We start from the raw sequence: 25,778 nt of genomic DNA, 5'->3' as shown, positions 1-25,778 counted from the left end.
GCATTTGCGACACATTTGGGTGCACACACACACATACTCACACACGATCGCACAGATCCACTTACACCGGAGGCGTTAATAACTGTCACAAAACGACATTAACGTGTTAATGCATGGTAGCGGTGCTGCGGAGCAGAGATGACAACGGCAACGGAGGATGAGCTTACGCGCGAGCAGGCGTTGCTGGTTATGCGGATAGCCGAGGAGCCGGGGAGCAGGATAGCCGGGTAGAGTACCAACAACGGCAGCATGCAAACGAGCAACAATCAGCGCAGTTGTAATGAAATTAGCATATTTAACTTCAACATGTCATAATCGCCAGCTAAGAGATAAAAATACATGAATGCATTTGTTGTGATCGCCGATACGCTGATACCATTTAACGTGTTGTGGGCACACAAGCGCCCAAACAAATGTTTACATTCATGCATGTGAGTGTGTTTGTATGTAGTTGCGAACGTGTGAGTTGTAGCGCACAACAGATGCTTGCTGCTGCTGCTGTTACTGTTACTGTAGCAGTGATGCAACTGGCTAACTGGCTGGTTGGTTGGCTGGCTGCTGCACAGTAGCTCGCCAACTCAGTTGGCTGCACGCACTCGTTCCCAGCCCAACTACGCCGAACACGCAAACGTATTAATTTCGAGCCGTTTTTGGACTTCCCTGAATGTCTGACTGGCTGCTAAGTTGCTGGGGCCGGCTGGGGCGTCTGGCTGCCTGACTGCCTGGCTGCCTGGTGGCGGCTGTAGCACGCAGAAATGCTTAAAATTGCGAAGGCGCAACTATTTCTGCGACACGCCGCGCCAGTCATGCCTCTCTATCCAAGTTGCTCGCCTGCTTACCTCTTTCCCTCGCACGCGCAACGCAGCTGACTCCGCTTGTGGGCATTTTTAAGTGCAACATGCCGTATGCGGGCATTCATACATACGTTTGTGCTTACATGCATGTGTATGTATGTAGGCATGTTTGTACAATTCACTGCGTAGGATGCGCCAGCCACCGTTCGCCGCGCGCAGCCATTGATTGCTGCTGAATGCGCGTGAACACGATATCTTGTTTGGTCGTTTGTGGTGACTTTTAGCTTAGCAATTGGCGATTAAAAATTCACTTCATTGCTGTGGCATGCACATGCACAAAGGCAACAGCAACAACAACAAGAACAAATGCACTTGCAATTACGCTGCTGCTTAGCCTAAGACTGACTATTTCTGCTGCTTTGCTGCTGCCTTCCTTGATATTTGTTGGTTGATATTGTTCGTGTTGTTGTTGGTGCTTGCGTGCAGGACATGCAATTGTTGACATTTTGCTATAATTATTTGTTATTATTGTTGTTGTCACGTATGCTTTGGCCACACTTGCAAGTTAATCCTTCCACTTCTTTTTAACTTACTTACCTTCTATGCTCATACACACACACACACACACACACGGAACTTACGTAGGCATGTATGTATGTATGTGCATGTGAGTGTTTGCAGCATAAGTACCTGCGTGTTGGTATTTTATTGCTTTTACGTCATTACATTGGCTAATTAATGTTCCATAAACACCAGACTGCGCCGCTGCCAGCTCATTTACGGCCTCCTCTGCTGCCATTTTACTTATACTTTGTTTACTTTGGCTTATTCCTTTTTTGTGCTATAATTTTGTTGCTGTTTCTTCTCCCTTTTTGCCACCACTTTCATATCAATGTACGTATGTATGTTGCCACATGTGAACACATAAAAAAGGTGTTTGCCATTTTTTGCTCGCCAGCTTTCGTTAACATGTCAAAATATTTTCATTGCTGATAAGGGAATATGCATGTAAATATTTACTGATGAAAAAATAGCTGAGCAAATATTTGTCGTTTACGTTTTTAAACTCTTTAAAAAAGGCTACCAAATATGAAATTTGTAGTGCAAAATATTGGCAACTTTAGTTGTCTCCGATGCGACTTTGGCTTAATATTTTCCAAAATTGGCCTGCTGCATGCGTTAGTGCAAACTTTATTTATTCGGCGAGCGTAAATTTTTACCAATTGAGGTCTTTAAGCGAGCTACTCAAACTTATGAACTCTAAAAGCGAACTAAAGAAGCCTGTAATGAAATTTTTTCTTTGAATTAACTTTAGCTTAACTTTATTTAGGAACAACGAAAAAACAAAAAAATTAATTTTTTATTAGAATAAATTTTGCCCAACTCTGCTTACAAGCTGCTACACCGTTTTCTTAAGGTTAAGAAAATGTCGTATGGAAGCATTTTTTTAACAGCATAAAAACTAACGATACCGACGCCTATGACTTGACAGATGAGAATGGCAAACTGTGTAGACATTTCCATTCAGTAAGGTTTGGCAAGTCATCAAGAATCGTTTAACGCCAGAACAACGCTTTCAAATTGTGGAAATTTACTTTGTTCGCGAACTTCATAGAGCACTGGCGGCATTGTCGGTTCTTATTCCTTTCGTAATGAGGAAGGAGCTGCCGTCTCGGTGAATGGCCAGCGCTAGCAAGCCATGCACACTAAATTTTTCTTCCCAAAAATTAATCAGCTAAACATTAATGACATTTGGTGCCAGCAAGACGGTGCAACTTGCCGTACAGCAGCTTAAAAATCGATTTATTGCAATATTCAAGCCGCCATTGACGACAAACAGTCAGATGCATTTGAAAAGTAGTCAAAAATTGGAGTGACTGAATGGACCGTGCAATTCGTAGCCACGGCGGACATATACCGGAAATATCATTACCCGATCCGGGTCGTGACTTGCTGTAAAATTTGTCTACAGTTCGATTGTTTTCTGGGATATCCTATTAAAAAAATAAATCCCATGACAGTTTTTAGCAGAATAAAATTAATTCCAAAAAAATTTCCATTTCATATTAACATTTGAAGTCCTCAAGCTCTTACAAAAAAAAAAGAAAAACAACCCAACAACGACCCATACTTTAACTTCAAGAAGCGCTCCATATTACGTAAATATTTATTTGTCTAATTTTTTTTATTTGTTTGCCACTTCAAGTGCGCTATAAATAGATAGAAGGCAGCAATTAAATTCAAAAATAGTAACAAATTATTATTAGCAGAAAGGCAAATAATTGTATTGAAAAATAAACATGCAAGCAGTTGTGAACTATTATTTTTTTAATATTTACTATTATCTTTTTATTTTAGTTTATTTTTTTTAAACATTTTCACAAAAATAAATTATATAAAAAGAGGTTGTCTGTAAAGTCGGTTTACTGACGATAGTTTAACGTGATAACGTCATAAGAAAATACTGATTGAATGGTTGCATTTTTCAAAAGAAAATTTTAATTTTATTTGTTTGATAGATATTTTGTATGGATATAGAGAATGAGTTAACATTAACATAACATAATATACTTTAACATAACATAACATAACATAACATAACATAACATAACGCAACATAATATACTTTAACATAACATAACATAACATAACATAACATAACATAACATAACATAACATAACATAACATAACATAACATAACATAACATAACATAACATAACATAACATAACATAACATAACATAACATAACATAACATAACATAACATAACATAACATAACATAACATAACATAACATAACATAACATAACATAACATAACATAACATAACATAACATAACATAACATAACATAACATAACATAACATAACATAACATAACATAACATAACATAACATAACATAACATAACATAACATAACATAACATAACATAACATAACATAACATAACATAACATAACATAACATAACATAACATAACATAACATAACATAACATAACATAACATAACATAACATAACATAACATAACATAACATAACATAACATAACATAACATAACATAACATAGCATAACATAACATAACATAACATAACATAACATAACATAACATAACATAGCATGACATAACATGCTGTTCAAGCAAGGTAACGACGCATGAGCAAGATAACGACGCATTTTTTGGTGCGTGCAGCCGGCTACATAGAATTATAAGACGTTATCACGTCAAAAAATAATAATAACATTAAAACAACAGGTATTATTAACAAACTTGGTTTTATTTTAAATTCTTCAAGTGAATCAAATTAATAATAATCAATAAGAAGGCATATGCAAATACAAATACGTGAATTTATATATGTACATATGCGCATATACATACATATATACGCTCACTTAAGTAGGAGAGAGCAAGATGTCGAACGTTGCCGTTCGTTTGCTTTGTTTGCTTTGTCGTTCGTTCCGCGCTTTCACTTGCAGTTCATTCAATGCAATGAGCAAGGTAACGACAAATGAGCAAGGTAACGGCAATGAGCAAGGTAACGACATATGAGCAAGGTAACACTAATGAGCAAGGTAACGACACATTTTTTCGTGCGTGCAGCCTGTTAAATCGAATTATAAGACGTTATCACGTCAAAAATTTAGCGTAGACGCAATGACCTACGGGGAAAAAGAAATAAATTATTTTTACTGTGCGCAAATGGTTTAAAACTGTGGCAAAAGGTTTTAGTCGATCTTTAGCTCCTGGGCGATGCTACGACTACTAACATGTCGATCAACTTCGATTATTTTTGTGATTTTATCTACAATATCGACATTTTCTTTAACATCAAAAATGCCTGAACGAAATGGACGAAACCAAAATTGCTCGCAATTATCTATAGCTGTTACAGTAATGGGACCATAAACCCCATTCACAATTTCAGTGACCCGGCTTGCATTTTCGCCTTTATCAAATCTGTAAAATGTATCGAATTTCCTCTTTATTGACTTTCATTGTTAACACCCTGTAACTCACAACTGAATGGCACAAACAAAGAACGGCAAAAGAATTTTTTTAGTATGAAATGTTACCTTGACAACGAGCATAAACCTAAATTTTTTTGATCGATACTTTACGAGATCTCGATCCCCATGCCGAGAAAATAATGAATTTATTTTCCCCCAAACTAATATTTTATCAGAGAAGGAAACAAAACTCTATAAATAGCGCAAATAATAAATAAATTAAAAAAATAATAAATTTGTTGGGCAACTTGAAAGAGTCAGAATAGTTCTATCAGGTCGCAATGCTAAATCCACTCATACTAATAATAATGTTTGTAGTGCACAGTAACAGTAACTTTGACGTCATGCAGAGATTGTTCATGTACGATTCGAGTATTTTCAATGCCCCGTGTTCGACAATTTTGTTTTTGTACTGCTCCGGTGAGAGAGTTCAAAAAAGTACTGCTTAGTAGTAACTCTGGACGTAAAAAATGCATTCAACACCGTAAACTGGGAAAAACGCACTGGACGCACTGGACTAAGTTGGAGTGTCCCCTTACCTGCGAGCAATTATACGAAGCTACCTCGAAGAACGCATACTGGATTACGACACAGCAGCAGGCAGAAAGAGTTATAAGATATTAGGCGAGGTTCCGCAAGGTTCTGTGCTGGGACCAATTGCTCTGGAATATGATATTATGATGGTACGATGGTGTTCTCAATATAGCCAAAGGGGCCAACTGCATCGGGTTCGCTGACGATATCGCAGTAGTCATTACTGCTAAGAGACTAAGCGATATCTGCGAAAAAGCTGAGCAAACCATAGTGATCATTAACTTATGGCTGGAGCAAAACGGTCTTCAACTCACCGAGCACAAAACGGAGTGCGTTCTCATTCTCGTGCGGAAAAAAGTAGAGATGGCGACTATTCAAGCTAGCGAACACAGCATCACAACACCGGCAGCGGTAAAATACCTGCGAATAATTATAGACCGGACGGAGGCTATCGTTCAAGATGCACCTGTAGTATGAGACAGAAAATGCATCAGCGAGCATTAGCGCGAATAATGCTAAACGAGCACGCGCCAAAACAACGGTGACGCCAACTTGTAGCAAGCGTGGCGAATAACCAAATACTATACGGTGCTCTTGTGTGGCATCTGACTACGCAATATGCGTCGTATCTCCGCAGTGTAAAAGCAGCATATCGTTTACATATGTGCGCTTCTGGTATGCTCCGCATTCAAAACTGTATCGGAACAATGGATGGAACAACACAACGAAGGGCGGTTGGACACATCGCTGCATTCCAGATTTGCCAAGCTGGCTAGAAAGAAAACACGAAGAAGTAGATTTTTACCTGAGTCAGTTTTTAACCGGGTATAGATGCTTCAAAGCGTACCTCCAGCGGTTCAAACACGAATCGGATCCCAGTTGTGAATGCTGTGGGGAAAACGCGCCAGAAGATGGTCTTCGAATGTGGCCGATTCAAGGACTCCAGATTGAAGCTTCGCAGCATATTTGGCGGAAATTACGACTCTGAGTCATTCGTGCAATCTATGCTACAAAACAAGGAAAAATGGACGGCAGCATGCAACGTCATAGCAGAGGCCATGAAGAAACTAAGGACCCTCGAAAGATTACGGCGTAGTCGCGGCGACTAATTCGCCTGATGGCAGTCCCGTGGGGTGAGGAGTTCGACAAAACAACAGGCTTGTCCTGGTTTCAAAGGACCCCCTCCGGTGGGAGTGAAAACTGCCTCATCCCTTAAGAGCCGAGTAAAGATATAGGAATAGTTATTTTCAAACTAAATTTTCAAGATTTCTGTGCGCTCTATGAGGTACGGTCAAAATTAAACAAATGCTTCTAAAACAGATTCTTCTATAGAAGAAGAAAGTGGAGCAAAAACTGCCCAAGTTATTCTAAGCTGTTATGTGTTAAGTACAGATGAAGCATTAGTTAGTAGGAACCAACTCGAAACATTTGTGTCAACATTTCTCAAGAGAATCTGAAAAATTTACCTCACTTTTTTCTCCGTTTCCAATACATAAAAAAAATTTAATTTTCATTGCCCTAGCTCAGTCAAAAGCGTATGAAAATGTGCGAGTACAATTGATGAAATAGTAGTAGCCAGCCAAATTCGAAGTTTTGTACTTTCAGAAAATACTAAAAAATCTAATAGTGTTATTTATTGGCCATACCCAGAGTAAACAACAATTTGTTTTATGTATAAGCGAAAATGTGTGTTTGTATATACCAGCATTCCACCTTGACGTTTACCTAACTTGACCACATTTACAGCTCACGAAAAAAAACTCGTCTAAACAAATATGTGAATATTTAATTTTTATCTCATACAAATTGAGCAGTTTATTTACGAGCCGTAAAACTCATGACTATAAAATTATATATTTTTTTTTGTTCAGCGAGAGAAATATTCCCACACCATGCAATAAATCACTTATCTACAAAGTAACCAAATTAAGCGCTTGCAACCAAAATTAACTGTTCAATATGCAAAGCAATACAAATAAAAACAAAACCAAGAAAATTCAAGTGATTCCATATACAACTCTTTTCCCCTCCCCACCACAAGTTTGCCTTTAATTCATTCATATTTATGTGCGTTGTTAATGTCCGCGAATGACATTTTTTACTAGACCCTTTTCAAAAGTTTTCTCTTCAAACTAGTCGACCATTTTCATAAACACTTATTTACCTTTTTTCGTTATTTTCACCTCTTTCTTTTTTCATCAAGTATCTACATTCGGTTTCGTTTGACCCTTTCGTTGTAATGATGTTTAGTGCAGCTTCGTAATTTGTTGTTGGTGTATACTAAATCATTGTGTTTGTTGTTGCTGCTGTCATAGCACACTCTAAATTGTCTATAATTTATTTGTTTATAAATTTTGGTGGGACGATAGTACATACACTCACTCATACACGCAAACGTCAGTAGGAACATTTTGTGGGGAATGCGGCAAACCCAGCAAGAAGATTTAATGGAATAAGATAAGGGTCCACCACATGTGTTCTTGACTTATGTGAAAGGAACATCACTGAGATATTGTCTTCACTCTCTTCCTTGTTTTTGATAGCAGCATTGCCGAAAAAGTACAGTTAGCATCTATTGTGAATGAAAAATAATGAAACTTTTAAAGAGAAGAAAAGAAAAAACTGGATGAAGTGCTTTTTTACACTAGTTTTGTTTTGATATTTCGAAGCAGTTGAAGATTTTTTTTAAATAAATAATTATTTCGTAGCATCAGGGCAGCTAATACCCGTATTTGTTGCCTTCGGTCCATCTTTTAGTAACAAAAATATCCAATAAGCAAATCAGCTGTTCACTAATCCGCTTAATAACCGTCTGTCGCACTGGATTTTAATCAGAATTAGCATAGGGCCTTAACAAGACTCTTCCATCATACACGGTTCTAGGCTGTTGTTTTTGCGCCGTCCCACATGATGTCAGCAACATCGACAAGTGTTTTTCGTCGATCACAATCTCTGCTCCCTTGCGGGTTCAATCCAATACCATTCTCGTGATGCTATCTGGTTGTTTGCTAAGCGATGGTGATGGTGTTAAAGGCCAGCTATGTTTCGGTTCTGCACAACAATACGGACTTCACGTATAAGCGGAATATTCGTAGTTTAGTGCGCCTGGAGATTTGCGAACTCCCCCATACTATATGTACTCGCCCAAATGCCGTTCTTTCTTTGTTTGGCCTGCAATTGACCTTGATCATCCCTTAAGGAGCATTCAATACATTGGAGTCTGTCTTGCTTGATCGTGATAGAGGTGGTGAGCAGGGTTATTCCTCGCTAGTTGCCGCCGTCATGAAAATCGCCTTCCTTCGGCAGCTTCACGATGATGCCGTTTGTCCAGGACGGAGGCAGCTTTTCCTTGTCCCAGTCGGCGGTGAAGTGTGGATACAGAACTTCCGCTTAAGTTTGCGGATCGGCCATCAGTAGTTCTGGCTGTATCCAAGCCCGACGAGAGGGGGGGATCGGGTACTTTTTCCCCGGACCCGGAGCTTTCAGAGGGGCCCGAACTCGAGGGTAATTCCGAATTATATGAAGTAGACATGATTGGAAAGGGCCCGCATTTACAATTTTCCCCCGGGGCCCGGATATGTTCTCTACGGCCCTGGCTGTATGTCTTCTTCGCCCGCGCTTTAAGTACTCTCCAGTTAATGTTTTCTATTGTTCTAGCGGCTATAACAATTTTCTTTATTCTTTGTGGAAATTTGGCAAATTTTATGCTAAACTTTTTCAACTCCTTATTTTCGCATTCCTATTGAAATTAACTAGCAACTCGCCAACTAATATACTATAAACACAAATTCACTTTACAGCAGGGCAAATTACAGTTATGCACACTCTAGTTAAAATATATATATTTTATTTTATTTTTTAATTTTTTATTTTATTTCTTAGTTACCGAGTTAGTTAACGAGTCACTAACCACCTCCCAACATTATGTCCGAATTGCTGCAAAGCTGTTTGTTAATTTCGTTTTCTCTTTATTTTTTTGTAATTTTTTTTTTAGTTTTATTTTTTTTGTCTCAATAAAATCGATCGCAGCTCTGCAAACGAAAAACCAGTCACATATATTCTTACAGCGGTTTTAGTAAGTTATTGTTGGTGTTGCTCATTTTGTGTATGAATGCTGTCTTCATCCATTGCCTGCTGACTACTGGCTGCTCATTGCCTCCATTGTGTGACTTTCAACTGCTATTAAATGCTTTGCCTCTTTAACTCTCTGCCTACAATAAATACTGTCTCAATAAACACTCGCAACCGGGCGAATCGTAGTTGGGGTTGTGCCAGTTAAATACTCGTACTCGGTGCACAACCTGTCCGCCGCGCTCTTTTTAATTAAATTCATATTAAAGCGAGAACACAACGAAGATGCAAACGTAACTTTGACATGTCACACTAATTACTTAATGGCCCCATAATGCTGCCCCTTCTGCCGCTGCTGATCACTGACGATCACTGAAATGGGTGTTCATACGTTTCGTTTCGTTTTTTTTTTTTTGTTTTTGTTTTATTCAATTGTTTTATTTGGTTTCCAAGCTAATGATCGACGCGAAGTGTTCGCCGTCGAGTCTGGCTGTGTAGCGTTGGGAGCGAGACACACCTGCAAGGTAATGAAGCGCATGCCCGGCAGCAACAGCTCCTGCCCAAGTAATTCCCAGGCTGGCTTCCATGCTTATGTAGATCTATGTATGTATGTGTGCATATCAATAAATGTTTTGTATGTGTGCTACTTCCATTTGTTTGTGTGTGCGCCTCATCTGGATCGCACCTTGCTGCCTGCCAGACTACAGAATGCTGCAGGTCTCGTGCGCTGCTTTTGTTTGCCTCATTTGTGTTGGCAGTTTAGTTTATTATTATGATCAGCATTTTTTTTGTGCTTGTTTTGCTTTTATTGTCATGTATGCATTTAGCTGTTGTCTTTGTTCCACAACAACATTAAGCAACAATTAAGCCACGTTTGGTTTGGTTGCGGTTGTGATCGAATTGAAATGTACGCAAATGAGTAAAGAAATTTGAATATAGAAGCTGGTGTAGCTGATGAGTTCGATTTCCAAGAAATGACAAACACATCAGAATGTATAAAACAAAAAAACAAATATAAATAAGAACAAAAAATGCATCGTATGTTGGCTATGTGGCTATTACAAAAAGGTCCTACAGTCGTAACAACAAATAAATTGAGGTGCTAGCAACACTGACTGCGCTTCAAGTCTTCTTGTTGTAGTCGCTGAGTAGCCACAACGGTACCTGCAGCCTCTGCTGTACTCGCTCCATTCCTTACCGCCCTACTCTCTCGCGCTGACTTTGCTGACATTCATTTGATTACGTTATGACGATAACGTGACGTGACAGCCGTGTGACAAAAGCGACAACAGCTAAAACAATCAGCAATAATAATAATAATAATAACAACAGAATATGAGCACCACAGACATTCCTTGTGGCAGTCTGAAGGCTGCAAGCATTTTTTCTCCTCGCGCACTACGTAACAGCAGATATCCCAGTAAGCAAGAAATACCGATTTTCTTGAAACTTAAGAAATGGTGACAAAATATTTAATTTATGACAAGAGTTAATTTTACGAGTAACGGTGCTTCGCTACTCTTATCATATCGTATAAGCCCCCAGACTACTGCACTGTATTCCAGGCGGAGGTTTTCGCAGTAGAAAAAGCAGCAGACCTAACATGTGTTACTACTGGTACGAGTATAAACTCCAAGGTTAACTTTTACTGCGTCGTCGTTTCGGTGAGCAATTTATCTCTCGCCTCAGACCAGTGGATTGGTCACCAAGATCGTGTGATATCACACCTTTGGACTTTTACTTGTGGAGGTGTAAAGTGTGTAAAGTCTAAATGCTTTGTGGATAAACCAGTTTCGATTGAGACATTGGAAGGTTGGCTAAAGTTATTCACGAGATACCGACCGATCTCCTTCAGCGAGTAGCGACTCATTCAAAATTGTTGGTCACAAGCGGGCTATAGAACTATGATAAGCATGCTGACGGGGTCACAGCCCAGTAGCAGCGTAAGTTTACAAGATAAGGAATCTCGGACAGCAAGGAATGCAGGAAATGTAGGGAAACTGTATAGCAACTCCTTTGCGGATGAGCTGCACTATTCAAAATACGCGTAAGATCTTTAGGGACACCATAGTTTGACGGATCGAAAGATATCTCTCCAGACGGATCGAAATGTCACCCTAAATTCACAATAGAAACAGACACCATGCAAGTATATTACTTCAAAACAGTATACATAGAAACGACTTTCATAGGGAGACACTTGCCCCCTCCCTAAACTCCCGACCTCTGAAGGCCGCCATCGGAAGCCAACCACCACCTCTTGCAGACGAAGAACTTCAACTAGCCGGCGGCACCCGCTTAACTTTGGCCCGTTTGCGTTATAGATATTGTAGCGGGTTTAACTGCTAACTATCCAGAATCGACCACGACATACCCAACATATGTCCAGCATGTGAAGGCACACCGCACGACACTAGCCACCTTTTCACATGCCCCATTAAACCTACTCACCCAACACCGCTCTCCCTCTGAATACAACCTGTCGAAACAGCACGTTTTCTGGGTCTACCGTTAGATGGGTTAGACGAAGACGACCGGTAACTACATTGCACTGACAGTGCTTATTAAACTGCTACAACAACAACAGCAATTACTTCAAAACACCAAACTAATGAGCTCCATCTGGTATCGCTAACCTAACCTAACTTTCTCTGATCATAGTTAAATATACAGAAAATGTTCAAAGCGCAAAAGAAAGAAACACATAAAGTTCAACACATATTTCTTCCGAAAATTCATACAAAAATCTGAATCTACATTTTTTACGAAACTGTGTGCAGAACTCATAAGGGAATTTGATACCGAAACTGCTCAAAAGTTCGTTAAGAAAACATATTCGGTTTTCATTCCAAAATTGAATAATTCCATTCATAAATCATACTGAAATCGCAACAGCTTATCCCTCAGAATTCTTTACGTAGATAAACATCTTCGCTCCGTATGAAGCTAACCACACCGGTTTTCTGCAACTTTTGTTTATTGGGTTAAACACACTCACTCACACACACACACACAGCATTAGCCCCCGCTCCTTTGGGACTTCGAGCAACTAAAAGTTAAGATTTCGATTTAATGGCTGGTGTGGCTTAATTAATTGACAATTAAATTGCTCCTTGTGTTGGCATTCATTGCAACGTAGGAGAACAAATGCACCATCAGACGATTAAGTCGCAAACCGAAGCAAGTTGAAGTTGGAATATCGAAATGGTACACGTATTCGAACATACTTACAAGAGTATTTATATCCATAAATACATACATTTCTGCTCGCATTTCCAAGAAAAAATACTTTTGTATTTGAGAAAGTCATATGAACGGCGTTTGCTGCCTCTACCCCGTCAGGAGCTATAAATTGTGAAAATTTATGTGTATTGTTGTTGTAATCAAACAGAATTTTCATCTCTATATATATGTATATATAAATATATATAATCAAACTTGCACTTACATCATTCATAGTGAATGGTGAAACGTAAAAACTCAGCTTTGTGCGCATGCGCGGTATTTAAGTAGTGAAGTTGATGAATCTGATTTAACAGCTGTTTGTTAGGGGAGAAAAAATTTCACAGAAGATCTAGCATTCCAAGTTAAATGAATGCTCTCAGTTCTACCCAGCTGTAACGGTATTGACACTTACTTACTTACTTACTTGCTTACGGCTGTCCTGATCTCCTTGTGGAACATAGGGCCTGTGCTGTACTAAACTTCCCTGGTCGTTTTTCTTCAGAATTGCTCGTAGAATACTTCAGCCGCCGGATACTTTAGTTGACTATATTTTTGAAGAGCAAATTGACCCGCTCTAATGTACACACTAACGAATATATTTTTACTACTATTTTTTTTTTTTTTGTATATAAAATATTTAAAGTTTGAGCTACTTAGCTGCTGTTTGAAACTCCATTCCTTTCTCTTGTTCATTCTTCTAGTTTTCCTTGTTATTTCTGACTGCAAATTGATTTAGTTTCAAAACGTTTCGCCAATAGATATTTTTATCACACAACTACGAGCAGATTCTTACAAAAAAAAGATTTGATTAAATTTTCTAAATTTCTCTATATTTTCCTGTGGTCGAGAATATCTTCCAATTTTGCACTTTGTTTTTTGCGAATGCAATAATCTTTGCTCTCATTTTTCGGCTGTAATTGTTGCAGTTGCGCACTGCTGCACACCACTTTGCTCGGGCTTCACGCTCGGTTGCGTTCCAATTAACAAATGCAACGTTTAATTAAAACATAACAAAAAGACGCAACAATGGCAGCGCAAATACGTAAATTGTGCAGATGAAATTGAAAGAATTATGTTTAAAAATATTTAAAACACTTAAAAGGCCAAAAAAGATGAAATTGAAAAAACGTATCTTTAAAAAAATTTAAAAAACTTAAAGGCCAAAAAAGATGAAATTGAAAAAAGTATCTTTAAAAATATTTAAAAAACTTAAAAGGCCAAAACAGTATGAAATATTAAGGCAATTTAAGAAAACAATAAAAAAGCAATAACTAATTCAATTTAAATGTTCAGATTTTTCTACAAAAAAAGTATCACTTCTTAAACTTTTTATTGCATTTGAGTTTGAGATTAATTTTCTTAATAAAATACAAAATTAGAACTAAAACAAAAAATAAAAGTCACAAAAACATTTAGCATGTAAAAATTTGCTTACAAAATTTTTGTAATTTTTTGGCTTAGATTTACTGATATCAAATGATTTTTATGTAACGAAAAAAAACTTGTTGAAAATTTGTTAATAAAATATCAAACAATTCTTGCCAATTCGGTTTGAAAAGCAAAGCCATAAAATTTTTTTACTTTTGAGATCTAATTGATTATTTTCATTCCGATGACTCTGACCAACCAAATAATTTTGTGACAATCCACAAAAGAGAATATTTAGTTTCAGTTAGGCAAACTTTTTTCGCAACCGAAAATGAAAAGTAAAATATAGCAGTAAGTATATGGAGGTATATATGTATGTATATACATATGCATACATACATACTTACACTCAAATTATGAAGATATTAAGATTTCTGCTGAGCCGCAGAAAATATGAAATATCTTCTTTTGATGAACAAAATATGAACAAAATAACAGCAAAAAATACAGCGCGCCAAATATTTACTGCAGCAGCCATCTCAAAGCATAATTGGGAAGCATTTTTTGCGTGCCTGCTAAAAATATTCAAAAATTACAAAAAAAGAACGACAAGCAACGAGCTGTCGACAATACAATGCAAACTAAGAAAAAGCAATAAACAATTACAATTACCGCTATGCCACGCATTCGAGCAACGAAATTGTGCATAAAATTAAAATGTTCCTCCTCATTTTCAGTTGACTTTCCCCTTGATTTATCGGGTGCAATTGTGTTTCGCGTTTTAATTTTGTTTTTGGTTCTTTTTTTTTTAACGTATAATTTGGCAGCGCGTGCGTCAGTTTTTATGCAAATCCCACAATGCTGGTGCACTTGGATGTGTATACGTAGAAGTATTTGCATATTGCGCGTTTAATAATGCAGAGAAGTGACTGAAAAAACTAGTGGTTTTGGTCACTAACGATACCAAATGGAGACCGAGCTCTATGAATACCGAAAGTAGGCATCATGTAGGATGTCAGCGCTGTTGGCGAATTTAAGCAGAGCTAGGAGATCCGGTTTCGAGACGTCCTCCAGACCCTCAAACAATGGGGCTCCCAGGTATGTTAAAACATTTTGAATAATGCCGGACAAACGCACAGAAGGTGTTCTAAAGTTTCCTCAACATCCTCTCTGCATTTCCTGCATTTGTCCGTGTTAGGAATACCTATTTTGTACGCATATAGTCAATAGATTATGATCTGTTAGCATACCTATAATACAGGGTGGCTGATGAAAGCCGCTACCAAAAAAAAATTGAATAACTTTTTATTCTTTTTAAGTTATCTGTTCCATTTTTGTTTTAATTTACAGATTGATCTTTGAAATTTATTAAAATGGATAACTGGGACACACAAACAAGAATTTGGATAGTCCGCCGCTATCACGCACTGGAGTCCGTAGTTTTGGTACAGAGAGAGTACAGGCGGATGTTTGGCGGCGATCCCCCGAGCAGATGGACCATAATGAGACTGGTGAATAATTTTGCTGAGCAAGGAACAGTCGCGAGAAGGCCTTATCATCGAAACCCATCAGTTCGGACGGAGGAAACGATCGCTGCTGTAGCTGCAGCTATACAAAGCAATCCAAGGGTTTCAACAAGAAGCTTATCTGCTCAACTTGGTGTCAGCCGACAGTCTTTGCAAACAATAATGCACAAAGATTTAGACTTATTTCCCTACAAAATTCAAATGGTTAACAAACTGAATGCAGCAGACTTGCCGATTCGCTTGGAATTTTGCCAGAAGATCCTGCAAATGGTGGAAGAAGACCAAAACATGTTAAACTGCCTTTTCATGTCTGATGAGGCCCATTTCGATTTAAACGGCAATGTGAACAAACAAAATTGTCGAATATGGAGTACTTCTAACCCACAGATACTCCACGAGACGGAATTGCATCCTCTTCGCGTGACAGTGTGGTGTGCGGTTTCTTCACGCTGTATTGTCGGGCCTTATTTTTTTGAAGAAAATGGTCACACCGTTACGGTTACTGGAGACCGTTATTTGAAAATGCTGAAAGAATTTTTCTATCCAGAACTTCGCCGAAAGAGAATTCCTTTCAACTCTGTGTGGTTTCAACAAGATGGGGCAACGTCTCACATAGCCCAGACTGTTATTACAGAGTTGCGACGAAAATTTCCCAATAAACTGATTTCAAGAAACTCCGAATTTCGTTGGCCCCCCAGGTCGCCTGACCTTACTGCACCTGACTTTTTCTTGTGGGGTTTATGTAAACAAGAAGTTTATAAAACAAAGCCAACAAATTTGGATGAACTAAAACAATCCATTCGGGCAACAATTGCGGCTATTCCTGTCGCAACTCTCAAAGCAGCAATGAACAACATTTTACTAAGATGCCGCACTTGTGTCAACGAGCATGGGGGGGCATTTAAATTCAATTATTTTTAAAACTAGTTAAGCTACATTTAATAAAATTTAATGACCTTCAACTTGAAAAAAAAAGAAATGAATTCCATACACTAAAAAAAAGTTATTTGAGTTTCTTAATGTAGCAAAATTCATCAGCCACCCTGTAGTTCTGCACTCCTTTCGCGAATTGAGTCAGTTTTTTGTCGTTAGTTCTACACATAACTTTTGCTGTTTTGTGGTCAAATTAGTCCTCCTAGCTTCCACAAATTTTTTCATGTAGTCGTCCATTTCGTTGTACATAGTATTTAGCTGTTTTTGGTATGTCGTTCTTTTGTTCAAAAGGTAGTCTAACAGCACTTTTTGTTATCTCATCTAGTATTTCGTTCCACATAATGCCTTTGTAACCAGGTACCCAATAGATATGTAGCCTGCTGCTAGCCTTTCTATTGCCTCCCTGCTCCGTTGATCATTTTTGGTCTTAATACAATATGAGCTTATTGCTTTTATTGCTGCTTGACTGTCCGCGTATATATTAATTATTGAGTTCTTTCTTGCTCTTGTGTAGATCTCAGCAAAACCTTCCGCTTGGAAAATACTGCTGTGGTTTGGCAACTTGATTGGCTGCCTAGGGATAGTTTTGAGCAGTAAATGCCCGCTCCCACTCCATCTGAAGTTTTAGAGCCATCTGTGTAGATGTGAAAAGTCCTATGGCCAGGCTTCATGCCTTTGTGCCATCCCTCCTCTTCAATTGTAGTATAAAACCTTCTCTCCCAATTAACAGACAAGTAAAGTTTTTTCAAAAGTGAGGCCTAGACGCCAGTAGCGTATAACTCCTAGACGGCATCTTTTTTATGTGACCTTTAAAATTGATCATATAGACCGGTGTAAAATTTTATATGATAGAAAATGTTCGATCTTTAAAAAAAAAAATCCCAAAATTCGTGATTTTTTTTTTTTTTTTGGTGTCAATAAACGTCCGAATGAGTCGACAATTAAAATGTTGGTAAAAAATTTCAAGAAATTGGCTCTGCCGAAGATAGAAAAAGGACTGTTACATCAAAAAACTGGATCTTCTGTTAAGAATACCGCTGCTGTAGCGCAAAGTATTGCTGAACAACCTTCAATCGATTTATCACATTTTAACTGATCATTTGGGCCTACGAAAGGTCTGTGCACGTTTCATTCCGAAGAAGTTAACTGAGGAATTTAACATTCGAAAGACCTCATTAAACAGGCGAGAAGATAACTTCCTTTACAACATTGTAACTGGCGATGGAACGCGGTGTTTCCAACATGAAGCTGAAACTAAGCGTCAAAGTGCCGAATGGAAGGCCCCCGACGAGCCACCACCCAAAAAACCGCATTTGGAGAGGTCAAAAATCAAGTCGATGCTCATTTGTTTTTACAATTCCAAGGGAATTGTTCACAAGAAGTTCGTGCCAAAGAGCCAAACCGTCAATGCAATTTTCTATCTTGGCATTTTAAAGCGTTTGTTGCATCGCACTCGTCGAATACCGCGAAGGAGGAAGCTGGTGCTCATCGATTCACTCTTGCGACTGATTGTTTGACTAGAAATCGCATTTTAACCACCAATCACTCACCGTATTCGCCTTATATGGCTCCCTGTGACTTCGACCTATTTAGAAAGTTGCATTTGGCCATGAAAGCAAAACGTTTTGCGTCCGTAGAGGCCATCGAAAAGCTTTTAGATCGCGCGAAATTGATTGCATGATCCCTGTGAATCATCCTTTCTAGTAAACAAATTTAACATTTTAATGATGGATTCTAGATAACAAAATACAGCAAATCGTTTTAGGAAAGATAACTGACCAATTGAAGGCATTTTGTAACCCGTACTCTCCTCTACCTCTTTTAAGACTAATAGATCCTCATCGATACTTTTTTCTGGTTAAACATCACAACTTTAAAGCAGATTTGTCTCATCTACAAACTCGTTTATATCATAAAATTACACTGATCAACAACAATTAACATTTTTAGTATTTCTTACTTTATGTTGATTCTCTAAGGTGGAAAGCAGGTGTGAGAAATTTGGAAAACATTTCTTTGTGACAGGAACATAATATTATAAAAAAAACTATTAGACTTTACTTGATGCTAATAGTTCAGAATGCTTTTTTAACAATTTTTAATTACCGAACAGACCGTCAAAATTAGTTGGAATTAAGAAATGAAGTTCCGTAGCATCAGAAGCTTAATAAAAAAATTATTTATGTTTTATAATGAAGATATGCGGTAAAGTAATGATAAGCATACGGAATCAGCCTGTTGTAAATATATACAAAAGTTTTAATGTTTGCGCATATACATATGTACATTCATATGTACCACAGAGCTGATCGATTTTTGTGCATCCTCAGCACAGCCGTACTTTCAGTAGCACTTCTTACATCTGAATTAATACGTGACTACATACATATATATATATACATTTAAATACACTAACGCATATGCACAAACCTACAAAGTGCATGTATGCTTTTATCAGCTACAAAACTCAAGTTCCATTTGTATGTTAAACTGTTCGCCATTTACGCGCGACCCCATTTGCTGGATGCCTTTGTACATTCCAGGCACAACTTTGTGGTTTTGCATGAAAATTACTAGCAACCAGCGGGAAGCAGCCTCTTGACGACCTTTCTGCATACTCGTTGACTTGCAGCTGAGTATCATTCGACGCAGTGCATTTGCTTGCATTTTCATTAACGTTAACATTAAAATGCCACGACGCAGATGGGCATGCCGCACATTGCTGCTGTGAAATCAATGTCACACAGCTGCTCAGGCATTGCTCGTTTTTTTGTTTCTTCATTTAGTTTCTTTGCAGATTGTTGTGTGCAAGAAAAAATGCCCAAATTAAAATTTCGCATTTTTTTCGCAGTACACTTGTACATCGTTTTTTTTTTTTGTTTTGCGTCAGTACCCTTGGAGTTCCTACAGCCTTTGCATTGCTGTAGGCTTCCTTTCGCCTAACCCAGCACTCAGCTTTGTTTGCGCGTTTATAGTGTTTTCGTGTATGTCACTCAGCCCATCGTGTGACAAATGATTTGGACAGCAAATTTATTGGCCACTTAAATAGCGACTAAGTAGAGGACAGGCCGTTGAGCAGAGCAAAAAACATAGAAAACAACTACTTAATTAAAAAAATAATATAACTAAAATAATGCCAGCTTGCCATGGACATCGCACCAATTCCATTTGTAGTTGCAGTAATTTTTTGTTTTTGTGTTGCACTCTCTTTTTGGTACACATTTTTCATGCAATCATTCAACTGCGTTACTCATACGCCCGGGTGTCTGCACACAAAAGAATTGCTGCATGCAAATAATGTGCGGAATTTCATTGCATTGTTCTTGTTGTTGTTGATGTTGCTAATGCAAATTATTTACAAAAATGTGATAGTTGTTGCTTGCTTGGTTAATACAGCATAAGTCGCAGTTGCTGCTGCTGCTGCTGGTGCAGCTGTCGCGCCAGTTGTCATCACCGCATTGCCGTCAACAGGCGATCGCCTAATTGATTTTCAATTATATGCAAATATCGCTGGTGCCCTATTACTGAGCTATATATGTAGCTAGTTACGTAGGCATATGTACAAACATACATACATACACACATACATATGTATGCTCAGAGCTCGTGCCAACAATGATAGCAATAGGAAAAAAGTGAGTTCGCTAAATAAATACCTACAAACTAGTCAATAGAAACAATGGCAGCAACAACAACAATGGCTATAACAAATACCTGCAATTCCAAAAGTAATTCAGCTTGTAAACGTATCGTTTTAATTGAATTTATTTTTAAATAGCGAAAGTATTTATTTGTATTTAATTGGCAACTGTCTGTTCGTCGACCGGTTGGGCTGCCGGTTTCTCTGCCTCGCTTGCCTTTCTGCCGCCGCTATTCTGCTGACTGTTGACTGTCATTGTCAATGTAATTGATTGCTTATTTTTAGTATTGTTTCGAGTAGTTTGAAGTCTTATGTGCATGTTGAGTGTTGACAGCGCTCATTTGTTAAGCGAATTCAGTTGTTTTTTTAATTGTCTCTTTTTATAAGTAATGTAAGTACCATAAGTAAAGTTGACTATTTTACTTGCCGTCTGCCTTTTCAAAGCTATTGGCGAACGTATATTATTTGTAGGATTTTGTTATTGTTGCAGCTGCATGAAATTTATGCAAAGTGTTGAGCAATTTGCATTTGATCGTTTCACTACTTTTTTTTTTGCTTTTTTTTGTGGGGTGAGGCAGAGTTTAAAACGACTCGTACAGGGCATTGAACTACGTTGAATTGGAGAAATTGAACGCAAAAATATTTACATATACGGTAAGCCTATAATAAAGCTTTCGAAAGGGCGTGGAAGAGTGTAGATTAAGAAACAAGCAGGTACAAAATTAGGCTGTAAATCTGAACAAAATTTGGCTAGATTTTATTTTTAATGAAAATAATTTCCAAATTTTTATAAAAAAGCTACATAAGCAAATTAAAAAAAAAAAAAACCTCCAACTTGGATTCATAATTAAAAGAGGTATAAAATTTAAAAATTTACAAAAACAGTTTTAAAAAATATTTGAAAAAAGCCAGAAGGTGAGACCATTTTGGATAAGAAAGCTGGATTTTTTTCCTTAAAAAAAAACAAAATTATAAAAAAATAAATTTAAGAAAAGTTCAGAAAAAATTGAGAAAAGCCAAGCTGGAATGTCTCGTATTTCCTAATTAAACACAAAAAATTTAAAAAATTATTATGTTACATAAAAAAATGCTACAAAAATAGACTCAAAAAAATTAAAAAAAAAAAAAAAAATAGACTTTTAAAAAATTTGCGGAAAAACGCCAGAAGGCAAGATCAGTTTTAATAATCAAGCTAGATTGTGTTTCACAATTAAAACAAGAACTTAGCAAAAATAAATTTAAAAAAATTACAAAAGCAAATTAAAAAAATTGGAAAAAGCCAAGTTGGATTGTGTTTCATAATTAAAAAAGAAATAAATTTAAAAAATTTAGGAATAGTAATATGAGATCAGATTGTGGATTAGAATTAAAAAAAAAAATATTACAAAATAAATGTAAGAAAGTTACAAAAGCAAATAAAAACAAACTTTTTGAAGAAATAAGATAAGATCATTTTTGGGATGTGCGATTTTTTTATAATTAAAAAAGAACTTTACTGAAAAAAATTTAATAAAATTAGGAAAGAAACTTAAAAGTTGTTTAAAAAAACAGAGGATGAGATCTTATTTTAAAGTTGAACAAAATTTGGCTGAATTAAATTTTTAACATAAATAATTTCCAAATTTGTATAAAATAGTTACAAAAACAAATTTAAAATATATTTGGAAAAAAACCAGAAGATGAGATAACCTTTGATAATGAAGCTGGATTGTGTTTCCCAATAAAAAAATAACTTTGCAAAAATAAATTTAAGAAGAAAAAATTTCTAAACCAATTTGAAAAAATCCAAGTTGGGTTGCGTTTCATAATTAAAAAAAGAAACAAATTTAAAAAATTTACAAAAAAAATGTAAAAGTGTTTGAAAAAAGGCGAAAGATGAAAGATAATTTTTGATAATTTACAAAAAAAATGTAAAAGTGTTTGAAAAAAGGCGAAAGATGAAAGATAATTTTTGATAGTGAACCTGAAAATAAATTAAAGCAAAATTACAAAAACGAATTTTAAAACTGTTTGAAAAAAAGCCAGAAGATGAGATCATTTTTTAGATGTGGGATTGTGTTTCATAATTTAAAAAAATAAAACTTTACAAAAATAAATGCAACAAAATTACAAAAGCAAATTCGAAAATTTTTTTGAAAACAGCAGGAAGATGAGATAGTTTTTGATGAAGTAGGGTTGTGTTTCATATCAAAAAAAATTTTTTTTGACAAAAATAAATTTAAATAAGGGCGTGGAAAAAAATTGGTTAAAATTCAGCAGGTACAAAATTACGCTTGAAAGAAATATTTCAAAAATTTAATAGCACTCTGTAAAGCTGAAAAAAATTTGGCTAGATTTTATTTTTAACAAAAATCATTTACAAATATTTATGAAAAAGATTACAAACACCAAATTAAAAATTAAAAAAAAAGAAAACCAGAAGATGAGATCACTTTTTATAATGCAGCTTAATTGTGATTCATATTTAGAAAAAAGAACTTTACAAAAATAAATTTTAAAAAATTACATAAGCAAAATAACCCTTTTGAATAATTAATTTGCGAACAAAAACTCTCTACCAAGCAGGGAAAATTCCGCGCGAGCGAACACTCTCACTCATCACCAAGGGCGAAATATTCCGCGCGAGCAAAAACTCTCTCTCATCACCAAGAACAAAATAAACCAAAGTAAATTATTTTTTTTTTAATTTTGATGAAAATAAATAATTTTATTAGTCCTGTAAAATTCTTTCTCATTAGAGTAAACAGTAAAAGTTTTGCTGCCGCAAGGTTTTATGGATGCGGTGATGCAAAAGGGTTAAAATTTTTTTTAAAGAACCAGTTTACTGCAGCTAAAATTTGCTATTCCACTTACAGTGAAAATCGTGTTTCAATTTTAATAAAAAAAAAAAATTCGCGCCTAAATTCAGAAAAGAAATTAAATTTTGAAATACAATTTTAATATTCAAAAAATGTATGTAAACACTTTTTTAAACCAAAATTAGATATAGTATATTAATTTCTTTCCACTGCGGATTTCTCAACTTCTTATTCGATTCTCAAAAATATGAAAAATTGCGCCGACAGTCCAAAAACAACTTACCCATGGACATGGACATTACTCCACTTTTTAACAATTAAGTAGACATTTCATGCGTCTACACCCACATAAATATTTTTATTACACCTACAATCAAATACTCGAAAGCTAATCTTTTTCCCTCTCTCTCTCTCATTTCTCTCTAGATAACAATGAACCGCCACGCATTAAGTGTAATCTGCGCAAACACAAACCGAATCGTAAACCACGCACACCCTTCACCACGCAACAGCTACTCTCGCTGGAGAAGAAATTCCGCGAAAAACAATACCTCAGCATAGCAGAGCGTGCTGAGTTCTCCTCATCCCTGCGTCTAACCGAAACGCAAGTGAAAATCTGGTTTCAAAATCGCCGCGCCAAAGCGAAACGTCTGCAAGAAGCCGAAATTGAAAAAATTAAAATGGCCGCACTAGGACGTGGCGGACCCGGTGCGCAATGGGCGATGGCCGGCTACTTTCATCCGAGTCTAATGCATTTGGGATAAAAAGGAAGTGAAGCAAATATTCTACTACGAGTATGTAAAGATACACCTGAAGTTGTGGCATGAAATTCCGACCTGCATCAATCGCTGGAGCCCATGTAGTATACTACAAATACATGCATAATTGCATACGTAAGAATATACTGAGTCATGTTAGCAGACTTTGCCCTCGTCGGAGTTCAAGATGGTATCTGAGTTCGCTCACCCAACTCTTATTGCATACTTAGCATAATTTTGTTTATTGGATACGCAAACTTGAGTGGGATTCTAAAATGTCTTAACGCTAAAAATATATCGCCAAAAGCTACAATGAATAGAACACCGGGTAATTGCATTTAGTGAATTTTTTGGCGATGTGATTTTAACGTTGGTTAAAAATTTCACAATTAACCTTAGTTTTCTTATTTATAAATATATATTCGTAGATTTACTTACCCAAATTGCTGTGATGTTAGCGCATTTTACATTGTAACTGTAAATATATACAAAGAAAAAATTTATGTTAAATTAAATGAAAATTGTAATCAAAAAAAATTTAATTATAGAAGTAATTAAACACAAACAAAAGCCCAAAAAATAGACACACAAGCTCAGTTGATAACTAAAAGTAAGAAGAAGAAAACAAAAAATCAAATAAAAGAAAAAAAATTGTAAATATGTATATATTAAGGCATTAAATAAATACATAATTGACGCGTACACTTCTATTAGGTGTTTGGCCGAGCCTTTCCTCCTTTTTGTGGCGTGCCTCTTGATGTTGTTCCACAAATGGAGGCATTATTCATAACAAATAATTGATTTTTTTCAAATGCATTCACATATGTTTTGTTTTTTCTATTCATTAGCCTCTCAACACTTTTCAAGCTTTTATAAATTTGGTTGTCAAGATTTACCTTCATTTCTTAATTTTATTATGATTTTTAATATTTCGAATAAAATTATTCTTTATTATCCTTTTATTTATTATTTTTATTGTATATTATTTTTCATATTTATTATCTTTCTTAATTCAGAAAGCTTTTGTTTGTAATTGTAAAAATAATTTCAACATTTCTTTCATCCACTTATTTCATTTTATTTTTGGTTTAAAAATATTTCCGAAATTAAATTTGGTTTTAATTATTTATATAATTTGAACTATTTTTTTTGATTTTTTTCATTTACGTTTGGCTTGAAAATATTTTCGAAGTTATTTTCGACAGTATTTTAGAAATTTTTGTTTATAACTGCAAACATAATTTTTGGGTTATTTTTGATTTTTTTCATATACGTTCGGCCTGAAAATATGTTCGAAATCGTTTTAGAAGCTATTGTTTTGAATTCTTGGTATAATTTTTAAATTTTTTTGGATTATCAGAATTATTTTCAATGTGAAAATATCTTCGACATCGTTTTAAAAAATGTTGTTTATAATTATTAAATAATTTTAACTTTTACTTTTTCGATTTTTTTAATTTTTGTTTATAGATAATTCTAAAAATAATTTTTGACTTTTTTTATTATTTATTTTTGGCTTAATTATATTTGCGAAATAATCTTCGAAAACAGCTTCTATTTTCTGAAATTATTGGAATAATTTTCAGGTTTGCATTGTGATTTTCTTAATTTTTTTTTGGTTTGAAAATATTTTCGAAGTTATTTTCGAAATCGGTTTAGAAATTATTTGAATAAGTTTTAGGCTTCTTTTTGGTGATTTTTTTTAATTATTTCAGATTTGAAATTATTTTCGACATCGTTTTAAAAAATTTTGTTTGTACTTGTAAAAATATTTTTTTTTTATTTTCTTGATTATTATTAAATTGAAATTATTTTCGAAATCGTGTAATTGTAGACATAATTTTTAAATTTTTTGCTTTTCTAAATTATTTTTGGTTTGAAAATATTTTTCACATCGTTTTAGAAATTTTTATTTATAATTATTAAATAATTATTTTTACATTTACTTTTTCGATTTTTTAATTTTTTTGTTTTTTGTTTTGAAAATATACTTACACTTATTTTATTTATTTCTGACCTGAAAATATTTTCGAAACTATTTTCTAAATCGTTTTAGAAATGTTTGTCATTGTTCAAATCGTTTTCCCTTTTTATCATTCTCTTGTATTTCGATAATTT

The 25,778-nt window shown here is 35.7% G+C and overlaps 1 protein-coding gene across 1 annotated transcript in view; it reads left to right on the top strand.

The window, feature by feature from the left end:
* The window catches only part of LOC129252996 (muscle segmentation homeobox), a 54,913-nt gene extending 30,908 nt beyond the window's left edge, over positions 1-24,005 (top strand). The window contains exon 2 of the mRNA XM_054891205.1: positions 23,329-24,005. Coding sequence (XP_054747180.1) covers positions 23,329-23,666 — 338 coding nt within the window. The 3' untranslated portion in view covers positions 23,667-24,005. The remainder of the gene's footprint in view (positions 1-23,328) is intronic.
* The last annotated feature ends 1,773 nt before the right edge of the window (positions 24,006-25,778 follow it).

This window comes from Anastrepha obliqua, chromosome 1 (genome assembly GCF_027943255.1).
Source record: "Anastrepha obliqua isolate idAnaObli1 chromosome 1, idAnaObli1_1.0, whole genome shotgun sequence".
NCBI classification, from domain to species: Eukaryota; Metazoa; Arthropoda; class Insecta; order Diptera; family Tephritidae; genus Anastrepha; species Anastrepha obliqua.
The sequence above is the reverse complement of the archived record's forward strand: the minus strand, read 5'-3'. Positions and strand labels throughout refer to the sequence as shown.